The sequence below is a fragment of the Stegostoma tigrinum genome, chromosome 3, assembly GCF_030684315.1.
Source record: "Stegostoma tigrinum isolate sSteTig4 chromosome 3, sSteTig4.hap1, whole genome shotgun sequence".
Lineage (NCBI taxonomy): Eukaryota > Metazoa > Chordata > Chondrichthyes > Orectolobiformes > Stegostomatidae > Stegostoma > Stegostoma tigrinum.
Genome location: NC_081356.1, coordinates 60,579,917 through 60,596,592, shown reverse-complemented (window position 1 = coordinate 60,596,592; position 16,676 = coordinate 60,579,917). Strand labels below are relative to the sequence as shown.

The 16,676-nt window shown below is 41.2% G+C and overlaps 1 protein-coding gene across 1 annotated transcript in view; it reads right to left on the bottom strand.

Annotated features, from left to right (window-relative positions):
• Positions 1-13,334, bottom strand: part of gkap1 (G kinase anchoring protein 1) — a 36,771-nt gene extending 23,437 nt beyond the window's left edge. The window contains exon 1 of the mRNA XM_048527778.2: positions 12,904-13,334. Coding sequence (XP_048383735.1) covers positions 12,904-13,158 — 255 coding nt within the window. The 5' untranslated portion in view covers positions 13,159-13,334. The remainder of the gene's footprint in view (positions 1-12,903) is intronic.
• Positions 13,335-16,676: the final 3,342 nt, after the last annotated feature.

Sequence of the window (16,676 nt, the reverse complement as noted above, 5' to 3'; positions counted from 1 at the left end):
TCTGAAGGAATTTCCAGAAGCTAGGAGGTGTGATGGATGACATTTGCAGAAAGAGTGACAAACCAAAGATACAGCCAGGTAGATAGGTGACCTCCAGGAAAGGTAGGAGAGTAAGGCAGGTACTGCAGGTGACTGCTATGGCTATACCCATCTTAAACAAATACAAAAACCAAAAGAACTGCGGATGCTGTAAATCAGGAATAAAAACAAAGTTGCTGGAAAAGCGCAGCAGGTCTGGCAGCATCTGTGAAGGAAAAAAGAGTTAACCTTTTTGGTCAAAAAAAATGCTATTTTGGAAAATATAGGGAGTGATGGACTCTTAGGGGAATGCAGCACTGACAGCCAGGTTTTTGGCACGTTAGACTGGCTCTAATACAATAAGGGATACGCCAGGTTCCAAGCAATCAACTGCAATAGGGGACTCCCTCGTCAGAGGCACAGATGGACACTTCTCTGGCCAACAACATATCAGAAAACTATGCTGCCTCTCTGGGCCTGCATCAAGGATATATCAAAGAGGGTGTAGAATATTCTCAAAAGGAAGATGGACCAATAGTACCTCGTTGTACACATTGGAACTAATGATATTGTATGAAAAATGATGAGATTTTGAGCTGAGAATAAAGGAAGTTAGGCAAGAATTCAAGAAGTAGGTCCTCAAGTACTATATGGATTACTCACTATGTCACTAGCTATTGAGGGTAGGAATAGGAGAATACAGCAGATGAATACGTGGCTGACAAACGTGTGCAGGGGAGATGGATTCACATTTTTGGATCATTGAAATCTCTTCTGGGGTAGAAATGACCTGTGCGAAGGGGGATGGATTACACCTGAATTGGAAGGGGACTAATATACTGGCAGGAAGATTGGCTAGAGCTGCTCAGAAGGATTTAAACTAGTAAAGGGGTGTGGGGGTTGGAACCCAGGGAGATAGGAAAAAGATCAGTTTGAGACTGGTGCAGTCGGGGAGAAAACAGCAAGTCAAGCATTCAGGGTAGGCAGGAATACGGCAGAGAATGAGACAGGACTAGTAAATTGAACTGCATTTTTTTAATGCAAGAGGCCTAATAGGTAAGGCAGATGAACTCAGGGCATAGTTGGGAACATGGGACTGGGATGTTAAAGCAATGACAGAGACACAGCTCCAAGATGAACAGAACTGGCAGCTTGATGTTCCAGGGTATGGATGCTATAGGAAGGATAGAAAGGGGGGCAAGAGAGGAGGGGGAGTGGCATTTTGATTATGGATAACATCACGGTTGTACACAGGGAGGATATTCCTGGGAAATACATCCAGGGATGTTATTTTGGTGGAACTGAAATAAAAGTGGGATGATCACTTTATTGGGATTGTGCTACAGATACCCCCACCCCGCCGCATCAATTTTCTTCGTCACTTCTACAAAAAAAATGATTTTGGAATACTGCATTCAATTCTGGTCTCCCTGCTATAGGGAGGATGTTGTGAAATTTGAAAGGGTTTGGAAAAGATTTACTAGGATGTTGCTAGGGTTAGAGGGATTAAGCTATGGGGAGAGGCTGAATAGACTGGGGCTATTTTCCCTGGAGTGTCAGAGGCTGAGGGGTGATCTCATAGAGGTTTATAAAATCATGAGGGACATCATAGGGTAAATAGACAAGGTGGTTTACCCCACGGTGGGGGTGTCCAAAACTAGAGGGCATAGGCTTAAGGTGAGAGGGGAAAGGTTAAAAGGGACCTAAGGGGGAACTTTTTCACATAGAGGGTGGTGCATATGGAACAAGCCGTCAGAGGAATGGTGGAGTCTGGTACAATAACATTTAAGTGGCATCTGGATAGGTATATGAATGAGAATAGAAGGATATGGCCAAATGCTGGCAAATGGGACTAGATTATTTTCCGATAACTAGTTGGCATGGACGAGTTGTATTGAACGGTCTGTTTCTGTTCTGTACAACTAGACTATGACTTTTTTTAAGCAACAGTCTAATTCTAACTACCAAACAACTATTTGATGATTTACTTATTTTACACATGTTCTAGTTTGATGTCTTCTCGAAGTCACATATAAAAATACATAAATTATTTCTAAGCGCTTTGTAGTCAGTAAGTTAAATTCACTTTCCAAATTGAAGAACTTATAAAACAGTAATTTTCACTTGTGCTAAGGAGACATGAAAAATAACAAACCAATTAAATTCCTAATTACAATTTAACAAATCATCCTTTGGAAAATAAACTTATTTTTAATCTGGCTTTAAGGTAATAGAATAGCTTATATTTTAATGATCAGTCTTTGGCTTCAAATTCAATGTTTTTTTGCATGAAAGGTTACAGTGCTAATGAAGAAAGAGGATTTACTTTTAGGTGTTCATCTTATTGCAATTTCAAGTCACAAACTTCAAGAAGGTTTAATGTCAGTTTAATATGTGGTCCAAGAAAAGATATGAAACTGCATCTAATACAACATAGTTCTTACAGTGCAATATTTACTCCTGTAAGTTAAAATTAATCTTAATAAAATCATTTTTATCTATTTATTAAATGGCTTAAATAAAATCTTCACTGCCTAAATGACACAAACTTCTCCAACTTTGTTTCAAATGCCCCATTATCAACCATGCCGACCTTCAACCTGGGAGATCCACTGCAACATTTAAGATCCACTCAGTATTAAAAAAATGATTTTTCTTGGTTGCCCTTGGCTCTTTTGCCAAAAAGCTTTAACAAACATCCTTGTGTTCTCAGCCTTTCTGCAATGGGAGCATTTCTATCTATGCTGACTGAAATTTTCATGATTTTGAACAGCTCTAACAAATCTCCTCCAAGAAAACAATCCAGCTTCTCCTATCTATCCAAGTACATGAAGGCTCTCATCCGAAGAGCCACTCTCACAAATCTTTGGACTTTGGTGTTTTAATTAAATGGTTACATCAAGCCAACAAATGATTATACGAAAAAAATCAACAGGCTATTTAGCTATTTACATCCTGTGACTACAAACATGACCACAATTGTGGTGAGTTAGCGCAATTACTAAAATAAGAAATAACAAGATTAAAACACGTTAACTCAGGGAAAGGCCTTTATTGAACTCACTGTGCAGATTTCAGGAAAACATGATGTCAGAAAACAGATTAGATATCACAAGTAATCTGTTGTCACTAGAATCAGTGCAAAGCAAGAATCATCTGAACGAGGACACTGATTGTCTTCTTTTGCCAAGTACAACTTTTGTTGCTTTATAAACCACCCGGATATCATTGTACCAAGTGAACCTTTGTCTGAAATTTATTATTTGGCCCACGAACCTCATATCTAACATCCTTTTTTTGAACAAGAGTACACCTTTGAAATTCTTCATTCTTCTGCCACCAATACTGCAGGTAAGGATGAATGGAAGATGGTGGCGAGAGCCTCTTCAATTTATACACGTCTTCTAATCAAGCTGTTCAGATATCTTATTACATGTCTCCAGAGGAGGCTGGGCCCTGAACCCGGGCTTCTTGGATCAGAGGTAGGGGCACCAACACAAGAACCCTAAGTCCTCTGCAATCTATAGATATTTTCTTACCAAACTGTTCAGATATGCTACAATATACCTCTGCAGATATCAGACTTGAACCCAGGACTTCCTAATCCAGAGGGAGGAACATTGCTACTTCGTCACAATAGCCCCAAGTCACTGCAACTTTGTATCCTTACATGCATACAATTCAGTTCTAATAACTTGGTAACTTTAAGCACAACTATTATCATCTATCATTTACCCCTATCATTTATGAGCCCATCTAGTGTTTCAACTTACATCCTTTCTCAATGTGACATAAGCAGCATCTTACTCCTCGGTAAAGTCACTTGCAAAGTATTCTTTTAGATCCAAAGCCATGACTCTACATTTGTATACAATTTCACTTTTAGCTCCCCAAAAAGCCTCACTTCTCCTTTACTGTTGCTTATAAAATATTAATGAGATAGTTAAGAGGTGAACAGTGCTGATCGTATACACTGGGTACATATAAAGCAGAATCTTCACGGTATTAACTTGCATGCTTGACAGCTTCCACGATTGGTGGACACTACAGGAGACAGCATGCTTCATCCCCTCCAAAATGTAAATTTCCTTTAAAAACTGGGTTTTCTTGTAGCACCCATGTAAGGGGTTTTTTAATGTCAGTTTCTTTTTCTTAAAATTTAACCTATTTTTTCTAACTGACCTGTTTAGACGTATTATTACTCACCGCTGGAACAGGTAGAACTTGAACCTGGGCCTCCTGGTCTAGAGATAAGGACACTGCACCACATGAAGGTATTGACGTGCACTGGACTGGATCCGAATTGCCAGGGAATGACTGCCATCAAACTTAAATCCATCATCTTAACCATTCAGCCACAACTACAGGCCCTCTTTAAACATTTTTTTTTAAAAAGTGTCAAGCTGTTATGCTACATCTCTGGAGGAAGTAAGACTTGAACAGGCCCCTGGCTCAGAAGTAAGAACACCACACCTATCTCTTTAAATGTCAGTTTAATTAGTTAATTTGTTTCAGTTATTCAAGACTGCAATGAAAACTGCTGGGACACAGTGTTGATTAAGGAGGAGGCAGCATATATAATAACATATGTGGACTTCACAAGCTTAAAAATCTCCCCTCCCCGACCGCATTCCAAAACCAGCCCTGCTCATACCCACCTCCCTAAACTGTCCTCCCACCTCAAGCCTCACCCCCACTTCCTCTCTACTAGCCTCAACCCACCTCCTTGACCTGTCGGTCCTCCCTGGACCGACCTGTCCCCTCCCTAAGTCATCTTTACTGGCTCCAACCCCGCCTCCTTGACCTGTCTGTTTCGTCTCTACCCAACTTCATCTTTATCCATCTTCTATCCGCCTCCCCCTTTCTCCCTATTTATTTCAGAATTTCCTTCCCCTTTCCCTCACGCATTTCTGAAGAAGGGTCTAGACCCGAGTCATCAGCTTTCCTGCTCCTCTGATGTTGCTTGGCCTGCTGTGTTCATCCAGCTCTACACCTTGTTATAGCATATATACTACTGCATTTTGTAAATAAATAATGAAATAAAAAGATTATGTCTAGTTTCCTACTTCACCTATCTGGAGTTTTTGTTTTCCTCTATTTTCTAATTTATTCCTACAATCTGCAAGGCTGAACTTTTTATTTCTTTATTTTTCTAATTTTCTTTCCTAAGAACTTGTACTGAAGAATCTGTACCTAAGTACCTTTGTGCCTAAGATGGCGCTATTGAGTGTCACTGCATAAACCTTTTACTGTACTTATTTGAGTACTTGTGACAATAAAGCTAATTCAATTCAATTCAATCTGACTCTGTAATGACTTTGACTTAGAAGACTTTTAGATTCCCTTTCATGACAATTGCTCATGGTATTCAATCTGGACAAATGCGAGGTATTGCATTTAGGCACAACAAACAGGGGTAGGACTTATACAATTAATGGTAAGGCTTGGGGTAGTGTTGTAAAACAGAGGAACATAGAGGTTCTCGTACATAATTCTTTGAAGTTTGCGTCACATATATGCAAGGTGGTTAAAAAGCTATTTAGCATGCTTGCCTTCATTGCTCAACTCTTCGAGTGTAGGAGTTTGAAATTCATGTTGAGCTTATCCAGGACATTCATGAGGCCTCTTCTGGAATACAGTGTCCAGCTCTGGTCGCCCAGTTATAGTAAGGATATTAAGCTGGAGGGGGTTCTGGAGAGACTTACCCGGACATTGCCAGGTATGGAAGGTTTGAGTTATAAAGAAAGGCTGGATAGGCTGGGGCTTTTTTCACTGGAGTGTAAAAGGTGAGAGGTGACTATATAGAAGCTTATAAAATCACAAGGGATGTAGATAGGGTTAATGCTAGGTGTCTTTTCCCTAGGATGGAGGATTTCAAAACTAATGAGCACAATTTTAAGGTGAGAGGAGGGAGATTTAACAGAAACAAGAAGGGCAAATGTATTACAGAGGGTGGTTTGTGTTTGGAAATAAACGTCCTGAAGAAGTGGTGGATATGGGCACAATTATAATGTTTAAAAGACATTCGCATAACTACATTAATACAACAGGTTTGGAGTGATATTGGCCTTTCTTTGCATTTCCTGAACACAACTGCATCCAAAATTATTTGGTACCCAGTAATTTTTTTTTAAGAGATCAGATCTGTTATTGTCAAAACATCATATGCCCAAGTGGCTATGCCTGCAGCTGACTAACCTTGTTTGCCACATTCTATATTTTCATGTGTTGTAAACCCAAGTTAGTCCCTCACTGCATTCCCTCTTAGACTATTACCTTACTTTTTCCTACTCTGGAATGGTCTCTCCCACTTCTTTTCGTACTTTTTTTCTTTTGTAGATACTGCATGTTTCCCATCAGCTTGTAAAACCAGGTTAAACCCCTCCCAATGTCACTAGTAAACTGCTAAATGGAACACCGGTCACGGCGCTGTTTAAATGCATCCTGTCTGGCCTTTTCATGCATTTCTTTCAGGACTTGTCCAAGAATCTAAAGGATTCCTTCTAGCAACACATTCATTTGTACTATTCTCCCATTTCATTATGGCAGAATATTCAGATATCTTTACCTTTGATGTCCTGCTGGCTCGTTTTCCTTCCTAGCTTTTAAACTTTACCTGCAGAGTCTCAATTCTTCCTGTCTAAAAAGAAGTACGGATATAGATGGCAACTCTTGCTGTTCACCCAGCCATTTACTCCTCAAAACTTCCCTGCAGTTATTCAAATGACAACATGGATCCTAGTGTCAGGAAAACAACATCCTGAATTCACATCTACAGCCTCAGCAACATTCAGCTGTTTCCCTAACTGTTGAATCCTAGTCTCTTGTTTTCCAAACGGCAGGTGTAATATTAACATCAAGGTACTATTTAAAAACCGAAAGAACTGCAGATGCTTAAGTCAGAAACAAAAACAGAAATTGCTGGCAAAGCTCAGCAGGTCTGACAGCATCTGTGGAAAGGAATCAGAGTTAACGTTTCGGGTCGAGTGACCCTCCCTCAGAAGCCAGTTGAACCCTGCTGAGCTTTTCCAGCAATTTCTGTTTTTGTTGCTGTTGATTAAGCTACCACTGACAGATATACACAAAGTAAATTATTTCAACAGTTATTATCTTACAACAGTAAGTCATTTCTGCAATATCAAACCAACAGACAAGAAACGCTCTGCAGCATGTTAATCTCATGCACAATCTTCTTGGATGAAAGGATGGAACATACAGTGGCTGAATTTGTTAACAACACAATGATAGTTAGAAAGGCAAGCTGTAAGGAAGATTTAAAGCATCTGAAAAGGAATATAAATAAGTTAAAATTTGGCAATTGTGGGAAATGTGAAGTTGCCCACTCTGGCAGGAAGAATCAAAAAGCATTGCGTTATTTACATAGACAGAGACTGCAGAACTCTGTGGTACAGAAAGATCTAGGTGTCCTGGTATGTGAACCACAAGACATTAGTATACTAGTATAGCAAGTAGCTAAGAACGCAAATACAATGTTGTCATTTATTGCAAGGGGAATAGAATATAAAAGAAGGGATGTTTTCCTGTATTTCGATCAGGCATCTGTGACATCTGGAATACTGGACAGGCAGTCTCGGGAATGGAACTCATTCACAACCCAAAGTCCATCCACAAATTGATTTGTACACAAGTTGGAACACAATATAGGATGTTATGAAGTAGGTATTCGTAAGTACGGGAAACATTTGTACGTCTGATATTTAAAATTAACCCCTAATCATAAGTACAAGCATTTGTAAGTGGGACAACTGTAAATCAGGGATTCCCTGCACACAGTTTTGGTTTCCCTATTTATCAAATAACACAAATGCATTTGTTGATCATCACAGGTTTATGTGACTGATACCTGATTTGGGACAGGAGGGATGGGAGGGTGTTATCTAACAAGATTTGAACAGTTTCAGTGTATATTCATTGGAGTTTAGGAAGATTACAGGTGATCTTATGAATTTTGCCTCAGAATGCACAATAAGCATTTTGCAAAACAGTGTAGATTTTAAAAGTATAAATTCAATATAATTCTACGCAATGTTATTGAAATATCTCATGAGGTGGATTTTGCAGCGTGAAACACACTAATACCAAAAGGACAACGAGAGGTTTTGACCTTTTACACAGAAAATTAGGAAGTTTCTCCCCACAGAAGGGCATTCAATATTATCATCCTAGCACCAAGGGTCCCTTGTTGGGCGATGAAGAGCAATGGGCAAAGGCAAACAGCCTGGTATTTGCCAGGTACAAAGCAAACAGACAGAAAATCAACCATATATTAAAGATTAACGTATAAGATTAAGTAAACTTCATGAGTTTTCAAATTAAGGTTGCTTATTTTGAGGACCACAACCAAAAAAAACTCTAAATGACTTGGATGTAAAATTTAAAAATATATGCAATAAAAATATCTACAGGTCAAGGTAACTACTTTATACAAGTCACTATACATCCAAGAAGATATTCAGAAATATAAATAAATAGAAAACTTGGTTTGAAATTTAAAGAGCTTTCATTTTTTTTTTCTCATCTCTTACTCCAGTTCTTGCAGTAGAAACATACTTACCACACTCTTAAAATATTTTTCGAACAACTGGCAAGCAAAAATCCAATGTTTATGCATCTTCAAACCAAGTAGACAAGTATAACAAAATTTAAACTTTCTGCGCCTAAGAAAGACATCAAAAGCTTAAGTTTGATGACAGGCAAGAATGTTTGCTGGTATTGCTTTGAACAGCATCCCAACACTGGTAAACAGATTGAGTGATCTTTGTTGAGTGGCTGGATTCATTTTAGAATCATTGTACCCATTAGAGCACTTATTTGCCAATTTACGTGGAACATATCGAAAAAAATTTCAGTCCCAAGCAATAAACTCACTCTTTAGGTGCTATTAGCAAGGTAAGATAGTTGGTGAATCAAACATTTATGGAATATGGTACAAACCTGAATGAGATACTGGATGGTCATTTGGAAGTGCCATAATGTTATATAAAACCTCATCTTCACCTCCTACAGCATTCACCCACCCATTGAATGCATCATCCCTTTTCAGTAATTAGATATCTGCAAATTTAAGCCCATCTTTAAAGGGATATCAGGCGCTAGGGGCTCCTCATATGAGTTGCACATCAATGTGAAAAACTCAGAGTGCAATGTCACCATCTTGTCTATAGGCTTGATCGATATCAAGCTCTACAAACGGTGAATCCACTAGTTGCAGAGGTCTTTTTGTAATCAAATAGTGCACACTTAACTCTGGAAATATAAGTGCAGATTCACACACCTGGCCTCCATCTAGTGTATTACAGAAGCTGCCTTTCCAATGACAGAATTTCCTAACTAGTCATCAAGAAAAGTGGAAGCTTTGTAAAGGATCAATTTCAACATATCATCCACTTAGGTACACTAGATGTCCAAATTCAACACTCAAATGAGGATTGGGATATTTTAGAATCTTTGACAAGTATCTTGACTGCCATGATCCTGACTCACTCTCCAGGGTATTCAATGACAGGGTGGTATAGATTGGAGTTCACAATCTCTTTAAAAGACATCCTGGTCCTGAATCTCACATGTGTCTTTAATTATCTGTCTCAATCTTTAGAACCTCAGGTGAAGACCGCTGTAAACATTTCATAAGCTGACTCAGCACTGAAATTTTGCTGTTACTGAAGAAAGATAGTGAAGGCCAAAATCTGTGCAAAGGTTGGACAGGGGTGGCATGGAAGTTCAGTGGTTAGCACTGCAGGCTCACAGCACCAAGGATCCAGGTTTGATTCCAGTCTCGGGTGACTGTCTGTGTGGAGTTTGCACATTCTCGCCATGTCTGCGTGGGTGTGCTCTGGTTTCCTCCCACAGTCCAAAGATGTGCAGGCTAGTTGGATCAGCCATGCTAAATTGCCCATAGTGTTCAGGGGTGTGTGGGTTACAGGGGAATGGGTCTGGGTGGGATGGTCCAAGAGCAGTGTGGACTTGTTGGGCCTAAGGGCCTGTTTCCACACTGTAGGGTATCTAATAGGAGCATGTTTCAGATCAAATTCCTGAGTAAAATATTTGAGGAGGAAACACAATCTACAGAGAGCTTATGGGTTTTTGAAGCAATCAGAAAAAAAAGATAGATTTTTCTCTTATGAGGAATATGTAATACTAATTGCACTTTTTCAAGATCACAATGCATTGCAAGTCTTATGAGACCAGTTGCATTAATCTTGCAGACCTTTGGAAGAGTGTTCATCTGATGCCCCAGGAAGAACAGAAGTTAAGGGAATGCATGATCAAATTTTGTACTTTATTTAGTGTTTATACTCTAGATTCAAAAAGAGTATCCTGAGTGCTTCAGGATCTTCCATTGTGAATTTACCTGCTGCATTCAATGATTTAGTTTCACAGCATTAAACAGGAATGATTTCAGATTCTGCTCAAAACTTCCTAGGTATTACATCACTCCTTTTGATGTTATGCTGTTGAACACTTCACTATTGTGGACAACAGATTAATCAATATAATACAGTACTTCATATACTTCAAACTAAGATAAAAATGGTTTTGCGCTGCCCAAGAGGATTTGAAGGTATTGAAGAAAAAGTGTTCTTTTCAAATTGTTGATTCATATTGATGTCCTGGGGTAGTGGGACAGTCATGGATTGCAAATTTTCGCCTGAATTGCAGAGATACGCTGAAAGGTTTCACAATGATTCATCATTTACTTAGTTTATTTTGTCTGCAAAAACACATTACTATAATGTTAAAATAAATAAATGTTAATAATTGTGATGTAAGGGGAGAACACTGCAAAAAAATGTTTAAGTACAATTCTAATTTATTAAAATCCAGAGGGAAAAAAAACTCAGTATGTTTAATAGCCAAAATCAATTGATGCTGCCGGAGAAAAAAAAATGTACTGGTAGCTGTGGAATTGATCACTGCACTAAAGATATACATCATACACGTACAAAAGGTAACATTCCAAGGAGAATTCAACACGCCAGTATGATACAGAAGGGATCGAGTGTTTATGTATGCTCGAAAGTCAAAACTAGAACTACTCATGGCTGTGGATAGTGCTGAAAAAAAATAAGCTGCCAAGATTCTTGTCTTGCACAAATCACGACAAACAATGACACAGTGTAGAGGTGAAGGAACACAGCAGGCCAGGCAGCATTAGAGGTGCAAGAAAGCTGACATTTCGGGATGGGACCCTTCTTCCAAACTCTGATTTCTGAAGAAGGGTCCCAACCCGAAACGTCAGCTTTCCTGCTCCCCTGATGCTGCCTGGCCAACTGTGTTCCTCCAGCTCCACACTGTGTTATCTCTGACTCCAGCATCGGCAGTTCTTACTATCTCTCAAGACAAACAATTACCATTTATTCCACAGGAGAAAAGGGTGCTGACTCTTTGGAAAGAAAAAATAACTACATCTCCTTAATCTCTCCATGAATTTCCTCACATGGACATAACAACTGTCTGAGGTGAAAGCTGACAACAAGCTTCTCAAGGATATTTAGGGCAGGGCAGTAAATATTGTTCTAATTATGCCCTGATCCATGAACAAATAATACGAAAGCACTCACTCAAAGTGATAATGAGAAAAATTCCCATTCAAAGTTTGCACCTTTCTAGTAGCTTATCTGTTGCAATAAACAAACACACCTTAATGAAAACCTGACAATTTCTGATCTTTAGCAGCCTCTTTCAAGTATCAGATTGAACTCTGAACCCTGCTGAGATAACTGTTGCTTCTGAAAGTTAACCATTTAGAATGGCATAATAGCAATATGTGTGGGAAAACATTATCAAAACTAGATTTCTCAGACATTGGAAAGGATGCCAGTGAGATCTCTGCATTTGGTCATGCCTGTCATTTTTTAGGTCTGTGAATTCAACATCAGATATACCAATGCATCTCTGCTGTCATAAACTCTTCAGATTTCTGACTTTTTCAAAGTCTCCCATCCACTCCAGTCAATCACTCCTCACTTTATGCTTTCTCTGCCATCTTCCTCATGCCCCAATATGCTCAAATATCCCATGAGACTGACTTACCCCGTCCCCTTACACTTTCTTCATTCAGCGATAGCATTTCCACTTTTCTGACAGTTCTCAACAGGGGTCGCAATCGGAAATATTGAACTCAAATATGTAAAAAGAACATCAGGGAACACTTTTGTTTACAATGATGGCAGGGAAATCTCAGATCTCTTTCTCTTTTACAGGTTTTGGATGCTATGTAATTAATTTTTTGAGTGAAACTTTTTTGTTATTTATGCATTTCAAACAAATACAAAGGCGAGTAAACACTCAGGAGTCAATGATCACTCTGATCTGAAGGAATGGTAGATAAGGTTGAATGTTCTTTATCTGCCCAAGTAAAGTTGTACATAATAAATTTTGTGATTTGCAGCTACGATGCATGATCCCTGCTGAACACCTCAAATTCTCTACGAAACTAAAGGCACGATGCAAAGTACAAAACTGTTGTTAACGCGACATCACACTGACACCTCAAAAGGCCCGATTTGTATTTCTGAAACAGCTCAATATGTTTGATTACAGTGTTCCTTCAGGTCGCTTCGCTTCTTACTAAATTACAATTTTAAATATATTTGTACCACAGGTGTAAAGAAAACTTGAAACAAAAACAGAAATTGCTGGAAAAGCTCAGGACTTCCCCAGAACGTGAAGAAAACTTGTCCATCACGATTAATGTACACAAGCTAAAGCGTGATAAAGCGAGAGCCATAGAAAAGTGACAATACAGGAGTTCTTCCTTCGATCGAAATAAAGAGATCGAGCCTCGCCTGTAAACATCACACAACCTGTCACTGATTTTTTTACTGAAATGTTTCTGTTGATCGGCCTGGGTCTGGCTCTCACCTCATTCGCTTCGCTTTGCTGCTGCTCTTTCTTCTTCTTCCTTTTCTGTCTCTTTTTCTCGCTGTTGCTGGCGCCAGGCTGGGTGCCGTTATTTTTCTTTGCAGCTCCGGCACGAGAACTTTTCCCAAGCCGGTTACCGGCGCTGTGATTCCTGCCGGAGTCTGAATCTGTACCGGACGAGTCGCCTTCTACCCGGAGCAAAGCAAAACGAGAGGCGGTGGCACGGAGTGAGGCCGAACCGACTGCTGCCGCCATTGTCGAGCTCCACCATTCAATAGATACAAGAAAACGGCCGGGGTAAGGAGGTAATGAAGGGGGGAGGGGAATATCCAAAAGGCCACAACACACGACTCGACCACACCTCCTCAATGCAGTGGGGGCACCTGAGAGACGGTGTCGGAGAGCACAGCGGAGGGGCGGGGCAAAGAGACCTAGGGGCGGGACTTGTGATTTAGGGGCGGGATTTGATGTCGGTGGGCGGGTCGTGATGTCATAGGGGCGGGGTGTGCTGTCAGGGGCGGAGCTTGAGGCCCACGGCGGGGCCTGACGTGCAGCGGGGACGCGACTTCCGAGGGCGGGGTCTGAGGTTCTAGAGGTGTGGCGTGATGTCCAATGTCTGGTATATGGGCGTGACTTAGCGTAGGAACTGGGTGCGCTGCTAGGATGCGGAGTTAAAATTCAATGGGCAGCTGGAAGTTTGAGACTGTCGCACTAATGCACTAGTTCAGAGATAGTGGGAACTGCAGATGCTGGAGAATCTGAGATATCAAGGTGTAGGGCTGGATGAACACAGCAGGCCAGGCAGCATCAGAGGAGCAGGAAGGCTGACGTTTCCGGCCTAGACCCTTCTTCAGAAATGGGAGAGGGGAATGAGGTTCTGAAATAAGTAGGGAGAGAGGGGGAGGCGAATAGAAGATAGAGGAGATGATAGCTGGAGAGGACACAGGCAGGTGGGGATGGAGCCAGTAAAGGTGCGGTGTAGGTAGGGAGGGGATAGGTCAGTCCAGGTAGGATGGACATGTCAAGGAGGGGGGGATGAGGTTGGTAGGTAGGAGATGGGGATAGGTGGGAGGAAGGACAAGTTAGGGAGGCGGGCCATTCAAATGCTTTAATGTTGCTCGCCTGTACTTCGCACAAAGTAATAAAAAAGAGCCCTCTTCGCGTCGCAGTCAAGAATTGATTGTGTAGGGCCTACAGATTCTCCCGAGTTGTATCATTCGACCGCAGCACCAATTTATCACACCTTAACGCCTTACCATCGCTCAGCAGAAGACCAGTTTACAGACTAAGATCTGAGGAAGGGTCACCGAACCCGAAATGTTAACGCTGATTTCACAGATGCTGCCAGACGTGCTGTGCTTTTCCAGCAACTTCTGATTTTGATTCTGATTTATAGCATCTGCAGCTGTTTCGGTTTTTACAAAATAAGATGGTGGTTACATCTTCCTCTGGAAAGGCAAAGCAGAAGAAAAGTGCAATCTCAATAGGGTTCATTAGCCATAAGAAACAAATAAATGTCTCAACAAACCCTCTCTGTTGTTAGGGAGCACCTCATGATCCTTACGGCTCACCCTGGCCCAGAAGCAGTACGTTGCAGTTGTCAGACTTTAGATGCAATTGCTGAGTCAAAAGGGGCATTCTATCCCTGCCTTGACGATCTCTATCCTGAATCCTCAAGGGAGACAAGTTGATTTTCCTCAGCTATTTCAGTGCCAGAGTGGGGATGGATGCAAATTTTGGAAAGGTGTATTAGGTGAGGAAGGTGTGGGGAAAACAAATTCCAATAGAGTTCTGTTCCTAACAAATTGTCTAGAAGATGGCCTAACACTTTGTTCTGTGAGAGGAACATACAAAACTAACAAACCAACATACCCTGCTCCAAGCACTAACATCTAATTGCTACATGTAACAAGCAAGGCACAAAGATGTCTGCCCCACCTGCATCATGACTGGAGTTGACAACAGGTGTAATTGATCACCAACTAATCCATGCTACTATCTGCATCAAACCACTGCACAATAAATCCAAGAAACATGCAGAGAACAGCACCAACCTCTGTACATGGTCTTCGATCTCACATAGGCCTTCAACTCTGACAAACATGAGGGATTGTGGAATATCCACCACATATTCGATTGCTCACAGAAATACACTGCCATTTGCCTTCCACTTCACGATGACATTCCACCACAGACCCAAGACAAATACAAACTGGGCTCAAACAGGACTGTATCATCATACCAATACGCTTTTCCATCTTCCTCATCACAATGTTCCAAGGCATTTCTGTGAAGTTCCCTGCCATAGAGGAGCTATCCAAGAAGATAAGCAGGAAGCTGTTCAACCTTCAATACCTCCAGGTCAGAACCAAGTGCACCCAAGTTCTGTTACTGAGCACCCAACTTCTGTCATTGAGCACCCCAAGATCTGTAATCACAGACATCACCTGAGTGTGCACACATATTCAGAGGCTGAGCTACATTCACAGACTCATTCACAGAATGTATGAGAGAATAGGCCTTAGAACTAAACATCTGGAAAACGAAGGTTCTCGACCAGTCCACTCCAGCTACACAATGCTGTCTCTGACCACTAAAATAACAGCAAGCCCCTGGACAATGTGAATCCATGGCTTAGAAGCCTCCTCTAGGTGTGAGCAGACATTGATGATGAAGCCCAACATCGACTCCAATTCACCAGCGCAGGCTTTGGAGGCCTAACAAACAAAATGTTCAAAGTCCGAGACTTCAAACCCAGCACCAGGCTCATGGTCTACTGAGCAGCTGTAGGCTCCACAGTCGTTTGTTTCCAATATAGACAATGTACAGCAGGCACCCCAAATCCCAAAGAGTTATAACCCACATTGCCTTCGCAAAATTCTGCTAACGCAGTGGCAGAACAGATGCATCAACATGAGTGTCCTCTCCCAGGTCAGTATTTCCAGTATTGAGGCACTGGTGATTCATGACCAGCTGCGATGGGTAAGCCACATTACCCGCATGTCAGACACAAGACTTGCTAAACAAATTTTCTACTTCAAGCTCTGTAATGGTAAATGATCACCAGGAGGGCAAAGGAAATGCTACAAGAACACCTTGAAAACCCGTCTAAATGACACAACATCAAAACTGGCATGTGGGAATCACTTGCCTTTGAACTCAGAAACTGAAGAAGAAACATCTGGGGAGGCGCCAACCTCTTTCAGCATCACTGAGTGGAGCATGTGTAGAGCTGAGCACCAGCAATGGAATGAACACGTGGAATCTAAAGCATCACCACTAACAACCCCCCAAACCACCTCCCCACCCAGCCCCCGCCTCCCCCCCACCCCCGGCCTTGCCACTGCCTCAACAAACGTTATCCACCTCTTCTGTGACAGAGTCTTTAGCTCCAGGATTAGACATTTCAACCACCACAGAAGCATCCTCACCGGGTCACCTTAAGATTATCTTGTTGGGAAATGCAAAATTATGTCCTGCTGTACCTTATTTAAAACTTTACAGGATCAGCTGTAGAAATGGTGATCTTGCAGTCTACTTTCCACCCTTGAGAAACTGGAGGAGGAAATAAGATGTCAGATTAGCCCACTCTGCTGAAAGAGACAGGGAGAGGAATGCAAGAATAGCTCTTAGCAGCAAGTTCAGTGTATACAGGATCTTAAGGCAGTAGCACGCCATTCACATGACCCAAGAGCAGTGAATGAGAAGACTGCGCTTGATCAAGGTGATTATTGCAAAGATTATTGAAGACCGAGACATCACAGCACACTCAA